This window comes from Oncorhynchus mykiss, chromosome 30 (assembly GCF_013265735.2).
Source record: "Oncorhynchus mykiss isolate Arlee chromosome 30, USDA_OmykA_1.1, whole genome shotgun sequence".
Taxonomy (NCBI): domain Eukaryota; kingdom Metazoa; phylum Chordata; class Actinopteri; order Salmoniformes; family Salmonidae; genus Oncorhynchus; species Oncorhynchus mykiss.
This window is the reverse complement of record NC_050570.1, coordinates 22,038,344-22,060,862: the sequence shown is the minus strand read 5'-3', so window position 1 is coordinate 22,060,862 and position 22,519 is coordinate 22,038,344. Positions and strand designations below refer to the sequence as shown.

Here is a 22,519-nt window from a genome sequence, read left to right as displayed (position 1 = left end):
CGCTAGTTAATAGGGTCAGTGCGTGGTCACATTCAGCTGTTGTCTGGGTCAGTGGATTCTCCACCTCTCCTTGTCCCCATCCTCCCCAAGGGGCTGTTTCTATAGGACTGCTGCTCCCTCAACCCACCGCCCATTGTTTTACACGCATTCTGCACTACTCTGCTTTTTTAATCACACAGAGGTTCACATCCATACATGAATGTGTAAAGCAAACCCTGATGAAAAAAACAGTAACATTTCAAGCTGGTCTGACCAGCATGGTCTAGCTGGTTAGGTTGGCCGACCAGCTGGTCAAGCTGGTGACGCTGGTGACCAGTTTATGATGGTATGCTAGTGATCATGCCGATCTATGCTGGTCCACAATAGTCTAACTGGTCAAGCTGGCCTGGCAAAACCATGCCCATCATTATCATATTTCCCAGAATTCTCTACTGCAGTTAGATATTTTTGAATGGTTTGTTTCACATTTTTTTGTGTTTTTGCATGTACATTGATTGATTAATAAATCTTATGCTACACAACGATAAATAACATACATGTTTATAAACTAATCCAATCTGTTAGTTGGACTTACTGTACCTGTTACTGAAATGGTTGTTCCAGTTTAGATGGTTTAGGTAGTTTCATTATTCATCTTTCTAACCCAGGCAGTAATTATGAATACAGATTGTGGGTGAATAAAAGTTACAATTGTTATATATCCCCCATTCTGTCTGGATTCCAACAGGAATTAAAAATCCATTTGCAAGCCAGCCTGATGTGACTTGCAGGCCTGATGTGGCTACTGTATTAGGGGGAAACTAGAACCTGAAAAGTAAGGCCTTATAGTACATGTAATGTTCTGTCTTAATTAATGAAGCACTTTGATGCTGGTTTTGCTGGTGACCAGCATACCAGAATAGACTGGTCACCAGCATACCATGCAGGTCACCAGTGTCCTAAACACAGTGAAGACTGATCACCAGCAAAAACACAGTGAAGGCACCAGCAAAAACACAGTGAAGGCACCAGCAAAAACACAGTGAAAGCACCAGCAAAAACGCAGTGAAGGCTGGTCACCAGCAAAAACACAGTGAAGGCACCAGCAAAAACACAGTGAAGGCGGGTCACCAGCAAAAACACAGTGAAGGCTGGTCACAAGCAAAAACACAGTGAAGGCACCAGCAAAAACACAGTGAAGGCGGGTCACCAGCAAAAACACAGTGAAGGCGGGTCACCAGCAAAAACACAGTGAAGGCTGATCACCAGCAAAAACACAGTGAAGGCTGGTCACCAGCAAAAACACAGTGAAGGCGGGTCACCAGCAAAAACACAGTGAAGGCTGGTCACCAGCAAAAACACAGTGAAGGCGGGTCACCAGCAAAAACACAGTGAAGGCGGGTCACCAGCAAAAACACAGTGAAGGCGGGTCACCAGCAAAAACACAGTAAAGGCTGGTCACCAGCAAAAGTACAGTGAAGGCACCAGCAAAAACACAGCGAAGACAGCAGCAAAAACACAGTTAAGGCTGGTCACTGGCAAAAACACAGTGAAGGCTGGTCACCAGCAAAAACACAGTGAAGGATGGTGACCAGTCTTGTCTAGGCTGTTTTTTAAGAAATGATCAAAGTGCCAGGCGATCTTAACCAAAGGTTTTCTTTATCTTCCATCACCACAAAATTGTATTTGAATGAAGACCGCAGGCTTTATCCTCAGTTGACCCCTTACAGTATGATAATCAAACAACCTAAATTACAGCTAAACCCTGAGATGATTGACATACCATTTTGTTTTACACTCACTCCCCTTCACATGCCACGTCAAGTTTAAGAAATGAGACAGGTTATGAATAATCCTGTGCTGCTGCTCTTTGAGGAGCAGGTGAGGAAACAGCAGCAGCAACAACAAGTGACGTCATCCCCTCTCTGCTGAGGAGGGAATTTGGTTTCTCTGCTTGTTAAGCATGTTAAGGAGTTGGCTGGAGGCAACAGATAAAAGCAGAAAGCTGAGCAGAAAAGCTTCTCGGCTTAGAAAGAAGTCTTTATTTCATTGTCCAATTAGAGGCGTAGTGGTCCAAACTGAGGTAAACATGTTTTTGGAGAAGACCGAGAACAAGAGATCCCTATCTGCTGTTGTGTTGTCAGAGTCAGACTGGCTGGTGGTTCACTGATAGCCTGGAGTTGTGTCTCCATGCTCCTTGCTGTTCCTCTCTCTCTGGGTGGTTGTATGGAGAGGGAGGGATCATCAGTGGAACTATGACTTGGATAAATGAAGGATGGTGGTCTCTGTGCCATTGGCATCATTTCAGTGTACTTACGTATATAACATGATCTTAACATATCCAGTAGCAATGCCATTGTCACTGTACTGTACTATACTGACAGCTTAAGAGGAAAGGCACGCACGTAAATGTTGCCACCCATCTTGTGCATCAGCAGCACCTGTTTACTGTCCCAGACACCATGTCTCTGTGATATTGTCATAACAAGGAGAAAACACAGTCGTCTGCGATAACCAGCCTTATATAACCTCTAGGTGGAAGTAGGTCCTCAGTCCACTCTTCCTGCCATCTGTTCTGATGTGTGTCTCTCTCTTTCTTCCCTCTCAGAGCTGAGGATGATGGCGGAGGGGAAGTTTGCCAGTCTGCCCAGGAATATGCACATGGGCGTGGGCAGCAGGCCGTGTCCCCTGGCCTCCTCCATGGACCTGCTGACCTCCAGGCCTGCAGTACCAGAGCTGCCCCAGGCCGGATACCACAGTGTCTCCATCCATGGCACTCTGCCTAGGAGGAAGAAAGGGTCCCCAGCCCCTGCCCAGGGCCCTGCCCGCTCCTGGGACATGTACAGCCACATGGGCACCCTTCCCCACCCGGCCCGCACCCGCCTGCCCTCCTCGCCACTCATTCACAACATCATAGAGGAACACCAGCCTTACCATACAGGGAGGGAAGGCCGCTCTGCATACAGGTACAGACACACATCCTTTAATGCTCCAGTGCTATGCTTTATATTTAGGCCTAGTTTAGGACTACCTTGGCAGCAGCTAATAAGAGTCCTAATAAATACTAAATACTACATTTTCCTTTGTTCATATCACGCAATCTAAAAGAAAGGGTTATGTTTTGTAAAATAAGACACTTAGGGGTCACTCTTCAAAGCTACTTGAGTACTGTGCTACTATCACCCCCCTGACTGACTGAGACTACTTCACTCTGAAATAGTGTCCCAGCTCAAGTGTCTGTCATGGTAAGCAGGTCAGCTGAGATCTAATCCGTGAGCAGCACATGTTAGCACTAGCCTCTCTGCTACTGTCTGTCATATCCCTCAGGCTCTGTTGAGTCACTGCATTGCAGCTTCACTCTGGCCCCCTCTAGATGTTATCCGGGGCTTGGGCCTTCCTCCTCCCCACAGCACCTTGCACTCACTACTGAAACACAACAGTGTCAGACTGCTGATAGGGCTAGCTTGATCTTAGATAACACAGAAAGGGAAGGTAGAAGTTCCACAGCATCAATTCATGTGATTAGCCCAGAAAGCTGTGGGCAGAGACATAATAAAACATACACACATCTCACAGAGATGGAGTGACGGGAAGGCTTCTGTTTAGGGTGATATAAACCACCCAACACAACAACAAAGCTTGTCTCTAGTTGAGAGATATAGGCCCAGACAGCCCTGGCTGTGAGTTAGATCCTGTGTGGCAGAGTCTTAAAGTGGCACTCCAGTCTCCTTTTCACCTCATTTAACACCTGATTTACTTAACAAAAGGCACATCTCAATAGGTTGTCCAGGCAAATCATTACATAGCACAAGTGGGGGGGGGGGGGGGCTTTCATCTTTTGTTCTCTATTGCTCCTTTAATGTTCCTTAAGCAACGGGGAGTCCAATGACATCATGGATTCCCATCAGACCAACTCATTGAATGCCCTACTCCTTGAAGTATGCAGTTGTGTAAAAAAATATATATATTTTTTGCTCAAACATTGTTTTTACCCTTTAGTGTGTGAAAGTAACTGTATTTATACTTGGGATATCACTTTTTAACAGTAAAAGTTTTTTTGAAATCACTGAAGGATGTCTTTATGTGACACTGTAGACCAGAGCAACCCAGCAGCGCGGGACAGAATGAAACACAGCCCCCCTCTTTAGACACGCTCTGAGCAGGCAGATAGAATATGTCTGGGCCTGGGTGGAGGAAGTGGGTCGGGGTGCGAGGGGGGTGTTAATTAGAACTGAAAAGGCTGCGTCCATCCCTTGACATTTGAAGGTTATCTAATATTGGTCTAGTATTTCATCCCCATAAAGCTGGTGAGGTTAGTGAAGGTAAAATCTAGACAAAGGGAAAGAGAATAAATTAGCCACTGGTTTCCATAACAACCTCCATTCTGGCACTATGGGATACACAGTGGAGGTGAAGAGGAACAACAAGGGTAGAGGACTGTCTGACTCAGCAAAGTGAGGGGAGGAGGGAGAGAGAGAGAGAGAGGAGGAGGGAGGGAGAGATGGTGAGAGAGGGAGGCAGAGGAGGGTTAGAGAGGTACTGAAGAGAGCCCTGAGGTGTAGTGTCTTCTTCAGAACATTGCACGTCCTAATATTTATATATTTATTTTACTTTTAGATTTGTGTGTATTGTTGTGAATTGTTAGACACTACTGCACTGTTGAAGCTAGGAACACAAGCATTTCGCTACACTCGCAATAACATCTGCTAAATATGTGTATGTGACCAATAACATTTGATTTGAACAGGGGATCCTGTGGCATTAAGTACACAGCCCAGAGTCCAGCTGTAGTGTATCCGATTGTGGCTGCTGCTGTAACTCTAGACACTGATGTGGGGACATGGATGAAGGCTAACAGAACACTATAAAAGCTTTAGTTCTTAGGGACCCATTCTGCCTGCACTGTGCTGCCTGCTACAGGACAGGACTGCAGCCCCATTGTGTCTATCTTAAGGCCACTGGTTGACTGGTTGTGGCTGGCTAGAGGGGGAGATTTCAGGATTACTCAAAGGTCTTTGTCCTGTTCTGTTATGAAAAGATAGGTCTGTCCTTAACTTCAGATGGGAGGATATGCCACTCTATCATCTCTTTTCATGGAGATTACATGAGTGAATGACCACTTCATTTCTGCTCACTGAACTACTTGGATAGTTGTTGTTCCATGGATATTGTACATGTTTTAAATAAACCTATGTTTCTTTGTGCTGACCTGTTAGTCTCCCTGACTGTCTGTTGACCCTTGCCCCAGACAGTGCTCCATCCTTCAGTGACACGCTACTTAATCAGTGTTTATTCTGTATCGATGACACTATCTGGATTGATCCACAAAGGGAGACATTTTTCAGGTGACCCCTGACCTCAGTCTGTCTGTGTGCGTATGTATAAGCCAGATAGCCCCTATAACCCAGGGCTCACTCACTTTGCTCCAGGGAGAGATAGACAGTTCTGGCTGCGGTGTGCCTGCAAATCCTTTACGAGTTGGTCTCAGGTTGAGCTGGAGAGGAGATTTACAGCCTCGTAGAGGAGATGAAAGGGCTGATTAAAGTTGGAGCTGGCCGTGAGCTCAGAATCTAGACTGACCTGATCTTCTCTGTTTGTTCTGTTGAGAAATGGGCTGCTGCTGAGTTTGTGCCAGACCCCTGTATGGTAACAGGCAAGGCTGGAGAATGGGGAAAAGTGGTGGAGGTAAAACAAAAAAAAGTGAAGAGTGTTTTTCCAGATATCTGACTGCCAGGGTCAGTTCTGAATAAACCACTCTGATCCAAAACAAAAACATGGAGCTGCAGTATGTACAGTACATTGATAGGACCATGTGGGTAGGCGAATAGACATCACACACACCACATTCTTTCAAGGGACATATTGTTGTTTTCCGGCCATGCCAAGGCTATCCTCAGGATCACAACAGAGATAAATCATGATGCCAGGCCTCGATGTTTCCAAGGACGCAGTGCGCTAACCCGAATCCAGGAAAAATATGCTATTGTTATGATCAAATCATGCTGTGGTTGGTTAGGTACAGTGAACCTTCAATTCCAATATCAAACACAGCCACAGAACAAACATTTACTGTACACCATCATTTGTATTGATTGGCTGTGGGACTCACACGCTTCTAAGCCAATCACAGTGTACACACTATAATTCCTGTCAGTGTGTTTGTAGTTCTGTTTATAATGTTCACCCAGCCCAGACCATCAGGTGCTGGTACTGCTTTTGGAAGGCTGCTGCTACATGTCCTTCTCCCCAGCTGAACCAGCCAGCAAGAGGCTGAGGGACAGAACATGTTCTATCTGAGGGGACACACACCTGCTGCTACCCTGTAAAATAAAGAGATTTATCCGACTCACCCTGGGCCAATCATTCACACCCCTTCACCTCCCCCAGTTTCTCCTGTATTAACTATTCCATGGCCAGATGGTCACTCAGTGTGAGTAGTATATGTATGCATTTATTAATGAAAATGACTTCAATAAGGTGACTTGATTGAAGTTATGTTGTGCCCCGTAGAGTGCTGATTCACTGTACTATACGTGTAAAAGTTGAGGGATTTGCCAATAGAGTCACACTGCCCCTTGAGTCAGTAATGTGCATGTGCCTTAGGCGTGCAGAACAACCTTTGACTCTTCTGTAAGGCTGAGGGAGTGTTGCATGTCAAGTGCCCCTCTCTCTCAGTCAGTCAGTCAGAGAAGGGGAGGTTGTGTGCGAGAAATCCAATTATAGCCAGGTCGTCTGTGTGTGACCTGGCCTGTCCTTGTCCTTGGCTTGACTGAGATCCATTTGAACTTGAGGTTTGAGGAAAGTCAGTGGTTTTGTAGGGTACACATTTTCTCTCTGCGAAACGATGCAGCTGTGGTTTGGCTGACACTCAACCGCTCAGAGGGAGAGGCTCTTTGGCTGGCCTGCGGCCTCGCTCATCCTCTTTCTGTGAAAAATAATCAAATCTCCACTATGCCTCCCAACATCTTTGTTCTCTAGCCTCTCAGACCCAAGAGGTTGGGGATATATTGTATGTCCTGAAAGATACCAACGCGCAGTGAACTGTATGATATCACCGTACTGTGAACTGCATGATACCACCACACTGTGAACTGCATGATACCACTGCTCTGCGAACTGTATGATACCACCACACTGTGAACTGTATGATACCACCTCACTGTGAACTGTATGATACCACCACACTGTGAACTGTATGATACCACATACTGTGAACTGTATGATACCACCACACTGTGAACTGTATGATACCACCTCACTGTGAACTGTATGATACCACCACACTGTGAACTGTATGATACCACCACACTGTGAACTGTATGATACCACCACACTGTGAACTGTATGATACCACCTCACTGTGAACTGTATGATACCACCACACTGTGAACTGTATGATACCACGTACTGTGAACTGTATGATACCACCACACTGTGAACTGAATGATATCACCACACTGTGAACTGTATGATACCACCACACTGTGAACTGTATGATACCACCACACTGTGAACTGTATGATACCACCACACTGTGAACTGTATGATATCACCACACTGTGAACTGTATGATACCACCACACTGTGAACTGTATGATACCACGTACTGTGAACTGTATGATACCACCACACTGTGAACTGTATGATACCACTGCTCTACGAACTGTATGATACCACCACACTGTGAACTGTATGATACCACGTACTGTGAACTGTATGATACCACCACACTGTGAACTGTATGATACCACTGCTCTACGAACTGTATGATACCACCACACTGTGAACTGTATGATACCACGTACTGTGAACTGTATGATACCACCACACTGTGAACTGTATGATACCACTGCTCTGTGAACTGTATGATATCACCGTACTGTGAACTGTATGATATCACCACACTGTGAACTGTATGATATCACCATACTGTGAACTGTATGATACCACCACACTGTAAACTGTATGATATCACCACACTGTGAACTGTATGATACCACCACACTGTGAACTGTATGATATCACTACATTGTGAACTGTATGATATCACTACACTGTGAACTGTATGATACCACCACACTGAACTGTATGATACCACCACACTGTGAACTGTATGATATCACCACACTGAACTGTATGATACCACCACACTGTGAACTGTATGATACCACCACACTGTGAACTGTATGATACCACCACACTGTTAACTGTATGATACCACCACACTGTTAACTGTATGATACCACCACACTGTGAACTGTATGATATCACCACACTGAACTGTATGATACCACCACACTGTGAACTGTATGATACCACCACACTGTTAACTGTATGATACCACCACACTGCGAACTGATTGGGATGTTACCTAACACTGTAGCTGTAGTTGTTGAGTAACAAGGCCAGCTCTTTATTCGGAGGGAGTGACTTCAGAGCTGAACCAGCCAGCGCAGCAGCCTGCCTGTGTTGTGTTGTGTTCCTCTGAGGTGGTGTGACAACCACCCACTCACCCTGCTGAAAGAAAAGCCAGGTTATTGTGTGGGCTGACATGAAAGAATATGCAGAGGAGAGAAAGTTCAGTTCTCCCAAGTTCAGTGAGTAGATGAGACGTGGTCGTACAGAAGCTAAATGGAGAAAGAGCTGAGAGGAGCTGTTTAAGAGCTAGTGGCCGACGCTGAACTTCTCAGGATGCAGCAAACATCCTCTTTCCAGTTGACTTTATTCGCCACCGTATTTCCTGCTGCATTCACGCCCTGTTCAGAACATTAGGGAAAAAAGGAAAGACCAAGGGCCATCAACGTAGTTTGGTGAGTTACTTTTAGATTGTAATCTTACTGTAAATTCTTTGGTTTGGATACCTGTTCGCTTAGCCAACATTTTGTATGGAATAAGGGGCAACATTCGACTGTTTTCTATTCCACAGAGGCTCTTCTTAAAACACTTTTTTTGAACACATATTTATTAGTTCCAAATTAACAATTACAGAAATACATGGATTTCTTTATTTCCACACATACCCCACCAACCCCAAGAGACAAAAGCATAACAACCAAACATTCACAGACACATTTCTACTTATAAAAATACATAAAAAGTATTATATTCAGTCGTAGATAATGCAGATTACGCTTCGACTATAGCCAATATTCGCCTAATATTCACCTTCCAATTCTTCTAAAATATCACTGGTTTGCAAAAAGTCACAAAACAGATCCCAAATATCATGAAACTCTGGGGCTTTCTTTTTCACTATATAAGTACATTTTTCAAGAGCCAGGATTGACACAAATTATTTTAACCAATGACCAAGTGAGGGTGAACTGACATACTTTCAGTGCAGAGCAATTGAAAGTCTAGCTTGTAATAGACAGAGATCAACCATTTTCTTCTCTTTCCTATGTAAAGAGAAATTCCCTGGGTAAAGATTTAGGATGCAAAGTTTAGGGATTAATGGTATTGGGGTAGAGGTAATCTCAGAGATATAGTGCAGTACTGAGCTCCAAAACGTTTGTATTTCAGCACATTCCCACAGGCAATGATACAAGGTGCCTAAATGCATGTCACATTTAACACAGGTCTGGGATATTAGGGTCAAATATGTGGAGCTTAACAGGTGATATATGTTCTCATTATCAAATTGTATTGCAACAATCTCAGGCAGGTGTTTATTGTCTGTATCTGAACTCTAGAGCATATCCTACCCCTGTCCTCTGCTGAAATATCTTCCTGCATATCTTGTATCTACTGAAGTCTCTTACTATCAGAGTTTATGAGTATCTACCATTTTCCCATATAGTGACTCTCCCATAACACACACTAACAGAGAGAGTTTCTAAAGTGGTCAAAGGACGTTGTAGGGACGATTGTTTTAGACTGGAACAAAATAAATCTTCTCAATTGTAAGTATTTGAAAAAAGGCTTTTGTGGTAAGCTAAATCTTTCATTTATTTCTTCAAACGACATGAGCCCTTTTTAATTGAATAAATCCATTACTTTAACAATACAATTTCTTGGCCATTCTTTAAACCCAAGTAATTTTTAATAGGTGTGAAATTGTCATTGCCCCAAATTGGTGTAAAACTGGATAATACAGGGGATTCGCCCAGATATTGCTGTACTTCAGGCCACATAGTTAGGATGTTTTTAACAAAGGGATTAGTAGTATTCTTCTTTAGCTTCTTAAAGGGAGCAGAGTACAAATATCCATACAGAGTTAAGCCTTTTGTGGACAGCATTTCAGTCTGCAGCCTGGGTAAGTATGGTTTCTTGGAGAACCAAAACATTGCAGCCCTAAGTTGTGCAGACCAGTAATACCACTGTAGGTGTGGAAGTTGCAACCCCCCTCTGTCATAGGGCAAATAAAGAAGAGAAAGTCTAAGCCTTGGTTTTCTGTTGCTTCAGATCAAATTTGAGAGTATCTTTCTGATCTTTGTGAAAAAATAAAGGTGGTGGAGCCAGAGGAATTGATTGAAATAAATAAAGAAATGTGGACAGAATATTTATCTTAATGATATTTATTTGACCAATAATAGATATAGGCAATGATGTCCATCTGTTGATGGATTCTGTTACACTCGTTACCATGGGTTCATCATTTGTTGAAGTCAAGGAGCCAATTTCTGGTGTGATTTTAATACCAATATATGTGAAACCTTGTTATGTATTCACAAATGGATGCTGTACAACTGGATTCAGTCTCTCTTGCTTGTTGAGGAAAAGGATAGAAGAGGTTTAAAGTTGTATTAACTTTAAATCCAGAAACCTGACCAAAGTTATTAATTATATTGGAGAGGGAAGAGATAGAATTCTTTAGATCTGTTAAGAATAAGAGGGTATCATCTGCATACATGTTCAGAATCCAATGTTTTAATTCCACTAATTGACAGGTGGGACCTTACTGCAATGACAAAGGGTTCTATAGCTAAAATAAAGAGTATTGGACTGGCCGGACATCCTTGTCTCGTACCTCGAAAAATCATAAAAGGTTGTGAAATCAAGTTGTTAGTGGCAACTTCTGCAGTGGGGTCGGTATATAATATCTTAATCCATTTACGGAAGTAGTTCCCAAACCCAACTCTCTTAATTAAGCACTTCAAATAAATAAGACCACTCAACTCTATGGAATGCCTTCTCTGCATCATGTGAGAGTATGACAGTATCAGGGGACCCTTCACATGTGCACTATGTTTAGTACTCACCTCACATTGTGAAAACCTTGACGGTTTTTCACAAAGTCATTTTGGTCTTTGTGTGTTAGAAATGGGAGCACTCTATCCAATCTCCTGGCTAAAGCTTTGGCAATAATTTTTGAGTCAGAGTTCAGAAGAGATATCAGTTTAACTTTCACATTTTGTTGGGGATTTATCAGGCTTCTGAATAAGAGTGATTAAAGCACTCCTTAGAGAGAGGTGGAAACAACCTTGCTGAGAGGATTCAGCATGCATATCCAAAAGTGGATCTGGAAGTTTGTCCTTAAATATCTACTAGGAGAATCATCTGGACCTGCCGCTTTACCTCCCTTCATATTAGAAATAGCATCAGATATTTCAACACCATTCAATTCCTTTCCAGATCCAATTTTGTGTCTTCTGACATAGAGGGAAAATCAAGACCATCCAAAAATGATGTCTGATTAGTTAAGTTAAGATTCAGAGTTGTAAAGTGTGTTGTAGTAGGAAGCAAATGTTTGGTTTATTTCTACAGGATCCATTGATAATTGTCCTTGGAAATTAGGAATTCAATTAATGGCTTTGTCTGAATTTAACTTCTTAATGCACCAGGCCAGCAATTTGCCATGTTTTTCACCTTGATCACAGAAGGACTGTTTCAGCCTTGTTAGGCTGTTTGCAGCCTTTGAGGTGGAAAGTTCTTCATACTGAGCTTTAAGAGTAAATAATTATTTGTTTACTTCTAGTGAGGTATCCAAAAAAGCTTCCCTCTCCAATTCTCTGATTTTGCTGTCCATCGCTCTCATTTTCAGATGTAATTGATTTGATTTGAAACTGGTAAAACGTATAATTTGCCCCCTAATATAGGCTTTGAATGCCTCCCATCTGGTACTCGCTGAGGTTTGGTCAGTGTTCAATGTAAAATATACATCTATATGCACTCCAACGTAACGTAAGAAGTCTGGGTCCTGTAACCATCTGGGATGCAAACACCATCTAGAGGATCCTTTTACCAGTTTTGTATCCCTATAGAATAATGACACAGGAGAATGGTCACTCAAAACAATACTATTATATCCACGTCCTGCTACATTGGGAAGCAATGAGCAATAAACTAAAAAGTAGTCCATACTACTTAGTCCTCCAAGGTTAATTAAAATAGATTTAAGTCCGTAATGAAATGCTGTAATGTCTTTCTACTCTGCGAGTGGGAAGTGTCTAAACCAGAGGAGCAAGCTAGATGAGGATCAAGAGTGCAATTAAAACCCCCTGCTATTATGACTTTATTAGGAAGGGAGGCTATCAATAGAAATACATTCCTAAAGAATTTGGGAATAGCATGATTAGGACCATCAACATTAACCAGATTAATACACCCATTCAAAAGAGTTCCCTGTTAAAAATCTATCTAACTGCTGTATCAGTTATAATATTTTCCACTTGAAACGGAACAAATTTGTGAATTAAAACCATAACACCACGAGAATGAGAGGAGAAACAGGATGCTTTTACTTGGCCTCGCCATCTCCTGCGTACTTTAAGTAGCTCGTCCTTAAACACGTGAGTTTCTTGTAGGAACACAATAGATGAATGAAGTTGTTTAAGCCTAGTAATAACCTGTTTAAAGCTTGGATAGTTTACAAACTCTACAGACATTCCCCAAAGTAAAATTAAGGTTGACATTTGAAGTAATTTATCCGAAGATGTAAACATGGAATAAGCTATAGCATAAAGATGTAAAGATCTGTTGGAACAAACAAACATAAATCTATCCTAACAGTAAAACACTGAACACCATTCCCTTGTCTCCCTAACCGAGACACCCATCGCTTCCTCTCCAACCTCCCCCTAACCGTAGAGTGTAGCCTGGTGGACGACTGATCCGTTAAAGGGAGCAGTCTAACCTAAGCGACCCTAAATAAAACAGTGTCTCCTACCGTCTCTCTGCCATTACTCCTCACGAACAAAACAAAAGGCCCATCTTGCAAGATGTTATGTGAAATATCACAACAAAACACATATCTAGCAAGATGATATGTGAAATACTGTATCACGTAGTATTCGTTTGAAAAGTAGCAAACAATAGCTCCACCTAAAACAGTAATGCTAGTCAGTGAAGCCTGGCTAACGCTAACGTTAAAGTATGGACAGTCCAAAATAGCTAGTAGCTACCATGTAACAAAATGGCCCATACCTATAGCATTAACGTAGTATACCATGATAAGTTTATAAACCAAAAAAAGTATCAAAGATCAGAAATTAACAGGCTATGTGAGAAAAAAATATACCCTTGAATATGTGCTACATTACCCAAAGGCCCCAGCACATGATGTAGAAGTCAGGCTTGCACATGTGTGTCTTCATATAAAGTAGTCCCGATACTTCTCGGTAATGCAGGATGAATGAATAAGGTCCCGATGTGTCCATTGACATGGAGCTAAACATCTTCATCAGCATTTTGGGGCAGGTGGTAGCCTAGTGGTTAGAGTGTTGGGCCAGTAACCAAAAGGTTGCTAGATTGAATCTCCAAGCTGACAAGGTAAAAATCTGTCGTTCTGCCCCTGAATGAGGCAGTTAACCCACTGTTCCTAGGCTGTCATTGTAAATAAGAATTTGTTCGTAACTGACAAGCCTAGTTAAATAAAGGTTAAAGAAAACATTTGACAGTGTTTTATGTAATCCAATGGAAGAGAATTATCAACATAACATAAATAAACTTAAACATGACATCCAATGTTCAATGGACAGCTATCTTGCCTGTCATATTGAAGAAACTGAGCTAAGTGATGAGCACATACAGGCTACAAATATTATAAGAAAACTGAGTGGGCTAGCTCATCATATTATTCACTTAACTGTTATGCTAGCTACAGTACTACAGTAGCAGTTAATAAATTAGTTATTGTTAGTTAGCTTGCCAACAGTCACATAATCCAAGCGGGTTTAATTCTCCATAGTCCAGAGTGGTGGTAAACTTCACAGCTACAACATGACTAGGAAGAAGATTTATGTTATATGCCATGGATGAACGCCTCGGTTTGAGAGGGAGATTCAAACTCGTGTGACCATCCATTGTCGGTCAGATATTCCATGAACAATGTTGAGGGACCTGAGCTGGTTGTTTGACCCTGTCGTAGCCTTTTCCTTTTCGGCGGAGAACCGCAGATAGGTCAGGAAAGAACAAGATCTCTTTGTCCCCGTATATCACCTTGCCCATAGCCCTGGCTTTCCGCATCACTCGGACTTTGTCTTGAAAGTTGAGAAACTTAATGTTAAGGACTCAAGGAGAGGGATGGTTTCTCTGGCCTGAAGGAGCAGGAAGCAGATGGGCTCTTTCAACTCATTGGGGCCGGACAACTTTCCGTACCCCTTGCGCATTGAAAGAGCACATCAGCTTCCAAGAGAGAGAGAGCGAGAAATGCAACTGCGTCACCATTTGCCACTTTTTCAAGTAGATTAACCAGTCTCAAATTAGACCTCCTGTGGTGGTTCTCGAGTTTAGTTTTGAAGTAAGATCCGCCACCTGTTTATCCAACTTTTCGGTCGTTGTTTTGACAGAGCCGACAGTATCTTCCACCATGCAAATGTGTTCCTCTGCTTCGTCCAAGTGCGTGAAGTAGGCTTGAAGGTCACGTTTAACCTCACTAATCCCTGTTAGGACACCTTTGTGTTTTGCGGAAAAGTCCGCCCTCATGGCAGAGATTGCTTCCAAAACCCCTTAGTTCTGGTTCTGGTTGTCTACTTTGCTGGTTGTCATGTCGGACTTGTGATGTGAGGAGCTTGTAGGTCTTGCTGGGTTAGTAGAGCTGGCTGAATTAGCAGGGCTAACTGGCCTACCCTGGACCACGTTGCCAATGCGAGATGTTCTTCTTGTTTTAGGAGGACTATGTTTAAGTCGATTCATAATGGATGTAGATACGCCTGAAATTGTCCAAGAAAATTGATGTTCATGTTACCAGGATTAAAAATAAGAGATCAAAATAAGTTTAGCCGAAATTGGCAGGAGAGTACTAAAAACACATCCTCCCAGTTCAATGCCATAATATGATGTTTGTGTTTTTTCCCTTCACAATCTTTATGGGAAAAGAGGTGAAAGGCTCAAGGAATTAATTCCCCCCCTGTAAGGCCTCTGCATCAAGGGTTTAGATTAAACTACTCTTTAATCACACAAAACAGAATATTGGAGAAAAAAGTAGAGTAGAGAGGCAGAACTAAAAAAAACAGAATGTTTAGCAGAACCCTAAGGGGGCATCGTCTCGTCCTCAGGGATTTGAAATGAACTCCTCTCAGCCGTTAGAACTGATTTCTTCTCAAAATCCATTATGGACATCTTGAGGTGGTTCTGAGAATTTAGGGAGGACTAGCCCTGCTAATGACAGGGACAGTTTAAACCCCTTTTTCTCATCTAATGTAACAGAGAAAGGACTCATGTGGGAGTTTCTTACCCCTCTGTGAATTTGCCACTGAGGTCAGAAGAAGGGGACATGTGGCTGTGACTTGTGTGGGGGCTGGTTGGGTAGACAAGTGGGTGGCGGCGGGTGGTGTCTGAGCTTGCCACTCCTGTCAGAAAGGAGGTAGAATCTCAGTCAGCAGCCAGGATAGTAGCAGCAGCTCTGCAGACACAACACAGCACAGGGAGGGAGTGGATGGGACCAGCAGCAGCCAGTAGAAATGTGTTCACTCAACAGAACCCTGTCTCTTTTCCCCAGGGACCTCAGCAGCAGCATGGATCCCACCATGGAGTATGTCAAGGTAGGAACCCACTCAACCATTACACATCTGGCTGAGACACAGGGCTCAACAGGTGTCACTATTGTTTTGTTATCTCACTTTGTTTTTAAACCGATTCAGAAGCGGTCAGAAATATTGAGGTTTGATTCATCACTTATCTGAATGGTGTTTTAGTCAGGACTGACAAGACCAGTCATACAGGTTTATGTTTTCTACCAGACAACAAATACTGTAAGGAAATAGTTCAGCTTTTTGAAGTTGATATGACACTAATTCCTACAAAACAGTTGAGACTAGTTTTGTTCACGAGATCAGTGAAATAGGGCAAGAATGCTAGTAGCGCTCAAGGACCTCTGACACAAGATGTTGATCTGACATCAAGGATATGAAGTGTCTTGGTTTATTTTTCCAGGATTTTAAAGAGATACAATGAAAGATTAAGACAGTAAATATGTACAGTATATATGGAGAAGACATGATGTGTGTACAGTATGTGTGTGTGTGTGTGTACATGTGTACATGTCTGTGTTCGTGTGTTTGAGTTATAAGGCCTGATGATGTCATGTTTTGTAACGTACTATTCTTTTGACAAGAGGTTGAACTTTTTGTTCTCCAGACAGGTTGAGCATTCAGTTCAGAAAGTTTCGCTGTGTAAAAGTGTCCTCTTCAAGCTTTGTTTCCTGTGTAGACATCATCTAGTATACCCATTGGTTAGAGAGAGAAAGGGGCATTTGTTTGAAAAGGAGTGAAGATCCAGACGTAGCCCTCATAGGCTCTCAACTGTTACCGCAATGCCACAGGAAAACAGTAGGCAGACAGGAGACTGTAATCACTAGTTTTGTTGTGTTTTGTCTCAGAAGGAGCCACACTGTACTCATCTGTAGCTAAGGAGCTGAGTAACATCTTCAGTGGAGTAACGTCTCTTTGGTTAAAAAGTAGCAGAGACCACTTGGGTAGAAAGGAGTGTCTCTTAGATGGAAATGATGTGGAACACACAATGTTGCATTTCCACCAAGAAGAGAGACATTTCTCTTTAGACTTTTTTGAAATCTAGTGCTCTAAACGTTTGTATAGTACATGTTTAAGTAGCTAAGTAACTGATGTTAGCTCTAGCTATAATTCCTCTTTATGTAAGTTTGCTGTGAGCATAAATGATTCTACTCTCTAAGGGGGAAGCTGTCAAGAAGCCTCAAAAGGAAAAGGACGAGCGAGCGGTGGAAATGTCCTCTGTCTAATACACTAATCTAATTTCTCTCCAGGCTACGAGGCACTTTGTCTCAGAAATAGGTCAACGTATCGACCAAATCATATTTCCTATTACCTTCACCTGTGTCCCTGCTCACTGTGATTGGGCTTGAGTGGTGACTGAGGTTTGTGTGTTCTGATACCACACGCCTGACAACTCTCTCTCTCTTTCACACACATGCTCGTTCACCCACTCCTTCTCTTTTCCCCCTCACCCACTGTCACTAATACCCTGGGCTGCTTGCCTCATACGATAGGATGCTCTCAGGTCAGTGTGAAAAGCACACATAGTGGTTCTTCACATGCAGGTCAGGAGAGCAAACAGCTCTCATATCAGGTGCCATGGCAGCCTTTCATGAACACACACACAGCTCTGCTACCTCACTAGGGTAGTAGGCAATGTTCCCTATAAGCTGCGCCAGCTCCCCTTGGACAGATGAAATATCAGCCTGAGCAGAGATGCACGAGATTGAACTTCCCTTCACTTTCTAGAGTTTTCCTCTTTAGTTTACACTATTAACGTTTCACTCTACTGTGGGAATTGAATGAATAGTTGTGTCCAAACTTTTGACTGGTACTGTACACACATCTACACGCACGTACACTAACACACACACACACTAACATAAACATCAGCCCATCTGTAAATAGCCCATCAATCTACCTACCTAATCCCCATATTGTTTTATTTACTTTTCTGCTCTTTTGCACACCAGTATTTCTACTTGCACATCATCATCTGCTCATCTATCACTCCAGTGTTAAACTATAATTACTTCGCTACTATGGCCTATTTATTGCCTTACTTCCTCACGCCATTTGCACACACTGTATATAGAGTCTTTTTTTCTATTGTGTTATTGACTGTACGCTTGTTTTTTCCATGTGTAACTCTGTGTTGTTTTTTGTGTCTGCTTTGCTTTATCTTGGCCAGCTCACAGTTGTTAATGAGAACTTGTTCTCAACTGGCCTACCTGGTTAAATAAAGGTGAAATAAAAAAATAAACACACAGAGGTACACACACACACAAACTCTGTGGTGAGTATCACTAGATTCAGGGTAGTAAGTGTAGAGTTTCTCCTGTGGTGTTTAACCAACGCTAGAGAGGCCCGACGAAGCACAGCCCGCCTCCAACAGACTCATCCAACTGTGTTATTCTGGGCAGCCACAGTGCAGAGGACAGCAGGAGTACAGCAGACTAGAGCACCTCCTGTTAATATCTCTCCCATTGTTTTTGTTGGAGATCCAGCTGCTGTGTGTGGGGCCTTCCTGCTGAACTGCACTGTCTGGCCCAGGCCGTATATAACGCCCATGATACTTTATCCACTGTTACTGTGAGCTCCACACCTCAACACAGCCCATCCAGGTGTGTTTGTTTTTCCACCCAGCTGGGCCTTAACTGAACAAGCTATTTAAACAACAATGAATGTTTGCCACACATGAACAGGATACATCAAAGGCCGATGTGCCAAAGTAATTTCCTGTGGGTAAGTGACCCGTGTTGCAACACGGAGCTGGTCAGGGTAATACCCACAATCCTACTGCAACCAACCACTGGGATAGTGGTTTAGGTGGGTGGACTAGAGACACAGAATGACTGAATGCTGCACCAGTGTAGCTTCAAACTGTTCTTTGTGAAAGTCTTGTTGTTTTGCCTCCAATTTCACATGGCTACTATCTTCAAAGCCAATCTAGAAGGCGGGAGAGTGGAAATTGTTCAAGAAAGACTCAATGCCTAAAAATACAACTTTTTTGCTGGATGGAGCCCAACTTCTCCCTCTGGGAGTGTGTGGTGTTTATGAGAAACAGGTTTTATATCATGGGCATGTGTCTACATGGATTAGATTGAGATTAACTGTCAGAGTGACTCAGAGACACAGTCACAAAGAGAAAAGGGTGTCAGATGAGGACAAAGGGCCAGGACCAGACACCTGCTACTCCAGTAGACTCTTCAGTCTAGTTTTGATTCACATTTGGTTGAGTTGTCAGCTAATGTGAGTTCAACGTGAAATCAACCCAAAAAAGTCACCATGTCATTGAATTTAGGTTCAAAATTGGGTGAAAAAAATTAAATGGCCTTACGTTGATGACCTTTTGCAAATCCAATGAGATTTCCACATTGATTCAGTGGCTGGAGTGTAGAAGAGAAGAGGGGTATAGCGTGAAAGACTGAGTGACCTAGTGAGAAGAATGGAAAGAGAGAGCATGAGAGTGAAAGAGAAGAACCGGAGGACAAGGAAAGACAGGATGGAGAACATCAGGCCTAGTGGATTGTTTGACCTGTTGGTCTCCCCGGGCCCCCGATGAAGGGATTTCTTTACTTCTTTTCACACGAGGCATTAACACAGCCTCTCTCTCTCTCTTCCTCTTAGAACCTGCTGAACAGTAAGCAGCTAACTGCTTATGAAAGAGCTTTAAAGGGAACAATGGCTCTCTGTGCCTCCTGTGAGATCTCCAGCCCTTGCTAAACACCAGATGAAGACCCTTTGGCCCTCCGTGTGGCCTGCACAGCACAGAACAGCACGCGCAGCCTGCAGAAATACACACAGAAATACACACCATATGTGACAGGCAGGGTGAGATCTGACAGTCTGACAACTCACCAGACTAGACAGCCTGTATGTAGGATTGCAGTCCTATCATCTTCATCAATACCAAGTAAATGAATTTGCCCAGCACGTAAAACGTTTTCTACTGCAAGGTCAAAGACTGTGGAGTTTAGGTGATCTTGCTGTAGATAAGGAGAATTGTGTTGCGTTCAGGGAAATAGTCAGCAGTGTCAATTTCCCGGGGGTTAGAGAGATTGACTTACCAATTTGAAGAAAGAAATTGCCAGAACTGCAAAGACATAAGTTTGGATTTCTCACAATACTTCTAAATAGGAACATTCATACATAATGTGCATATGGTGTGGCTAGGATATGCAGCACAGGTGTGATTGAGACGGACCGGACCAATTGCATTTCTTGGAAAATCAGATCAGCTCTTTTGACAATAATTGGGCATAAGATCCGAATTGGGCTGTCTGTGTAAATGCAGCCACAGAGTCCACAGTTCATACCACAATGTAAGAGAAATGGCAATCTCTAGTGGTTTGATTGAAGTACTACAGTATAATTTATTACACAGCAGAACAGCTGGACAGACAGTGTTGAAGTGCACCCATAATTCCAGTCAATCTCTTGATAGTCTGTTCTTATCTTTTTATTTTCTGGAGTTGAATTAAAAGATGTGCCAATATGCTTTCCAGGGAAATTGTATTTGTGTTATCCTTTGTAGTTTCCAAAATTCTAAAGGACAGACATTACACACAGTTTCTAGATCTTTTAGACATGACCAAGAGACAAATGTGGACATTGTATGTGATGTGCTGTAATGGCACACTTGGCACTGGTCAATACTGCTCTTTGGTTCTGTGCCAGCGTTGTGTGTTGTGTGTCTCACCTTTCATCACAGCGTTGTCATCATCAGTGTCAAAGGCATTCTAATCACTTATTGATGCTTGGTTGCACACTTCTATCTGGCTCTATATCCATCTTCCTCTTTGCTCGTGTCCAAGAATGGTAAAGTAACTGAAATGAACGACTACAGACCCGCAGCACTCACTTCCGTCATCATGAAGTGCTTTGAGAGGCTAGTCAAAGACCACATCACCTCCTCCCTCCCGAGACACTCGACTCTCTCCACTTCACCTACCGCCCTGACAGATCCACGGATGACACAAACGCCATTGCACTGCACACTGCCCTCAACCACCTGGACAAGAGAAATACATATGTGAGGTTGCTGTTCATTGCTTACAGCTCAGCCTTCAGTACCATAGTGCCCTCTAAGCTCACCACAAAGCTCACAGCCCTGGGACTGAACTCCTCCCTATGCAACTGACAAATGACAGTCCATCATGAGCCCCACAAGGGTGTGTCCTCAGTCCCCTCCTGTACTTCCTGTATACCCACGACTGTGTGGCCTCACAGTTCCAACTCCATCATCAAGTTTGCTGAGACGGGACAGTAGTAGGCCTGTTTACCAACAACGATGAGATGGCATACATGGAGGAGGTAGGTACTCTGATGGTGTGGTGCCAAGTAAAAAACCTCTCCCTCCACGTCAGCAAAACAAAGGAGCTGATTGTGAACTTCAGGAGGAACCAGGTGGGGCATCCTCATCAACGGGCTGCCGTGGAGACGGGAAAAAAACTCACATTTCTCGGCATACACGTCTCAGAGGAGCTGAAATGGTCAAACCACACAGACACCGTGGTGAAGAAGGCATGACAGCGACTCTTCAATTTCTGGAGGCTGAAGAAATTCAGCTCGACTCCGAGGGCCCTCAGTGTCCTACAGGAGCACCATCGAGAGCATACTGTCAGGCTGCATCACAGCCTGGTACAGCAACTCCACCGCAGCAGACCGCAAGACACTACAGAGGGTGGGACGCTCAGCTGACAAACCATTGGGGCCCCACTGCCTGCCCTCCAGGACACCTACAACACCAGGTGATGCAGGAAGGCCAAGAAGATCATCAGTGACCTCAGCCACGGGCCACCCGCTTCAAACACTCAGACGTGGGCAGAACAGGAGCATCATGGCTAAAACTAGCAGACTGGCCAATAGCTTCTACCCCCAGACCATCTGGCTGCTGAACAGCCACCACTAGTCAGCTACCTGCTCCTCCTGCCTCCCCGGACTTCCTCGAGTTGAGTTCCTCATCCTACACATGCACTGTTTGTTTGCGGTTGTATTTGCTCTGTTTCCAGTATCTTCTGTCTGTTTTGTCTTACATTCGTTTTTTGTTGTTAAATAACAATTTGTTCTTAGTTGACTTGTCTGGTTAAATAAAGTTGTAATACAATTAAAATGATGATACAGGTCAACTGGATGTCAGTCAAAAGTAAAGTATTCTGAGTTGGCTGTTCCTCCATTCCACTTGTCTAGAGAAATAAATGTGTGTATTTTGGGGGGTACTTTACTTAAAGCTGGTAATTTGAAGCTTGTGAAAACTCTCTAACAGGTTCCTCTCTTTCCCAGGGGCACGCAGTCTTCTGGGGTTTTAATGAAAGCAATTAACTTGTTTGATGTGTTTCCTGCGGGAAAGCATTTCTGCACTGTGTAGAGAAGAGGGAGTTCCAGCCTGCTTTCCCTAATGTCTTTGTTTACACTTTATGAGCGTTTCGGAGGCAGGGGAATGGAACCCAGCCGATAGATAGCCAACTGTTTGCATTTCTTAATGGCTCTTGGGTAATTACACTCCTGCACTCATTGGATCTCCTGACCCTTTCCCAATGTGGTTACAACGGGAGCTTTTTGTTCTTACAACAGATTTATGAATGGCACAAGACAGAGAGGACCACTTAAAACTATTATACAACATGAAAACAAAGCACATGGATGAC

General features: G+C 43.2%; 1 protein-coding gene across 5 annotated transcripts in view; it reads left to right on the top strand.

The window, feature by feature from the left end:
- LOC110521551 (breast cancer anti-estrogen resistance protein 3) overlaps positions 1-22,519 on the top strand; it is a 97,045-nt gene that overhangs the window by 46,525 nt on the left and 28,001 nt on the right. For all 5 annotated transcript variants that reach the window (XR_002473164.2, XR_002473166.2, XM_021599165.2 and 2 more), the window contains 2 exons: positions 2,588-2,945; positions 15,860-15,902. Coding sequence is in view for 3 of the 5 variants with exons in the window: in XM_021599165.2 (XP_021454840.2) it covers positions 2,588-2,945; positions 15,860-15,902 (401 nt within the window). In the remaining 2 variants the exon portion in view is untranslated. The remainder of the gene's footprint in view (positions 1-2,587; positions 2,946-15,859; positions 15,903-22,519) is intronic.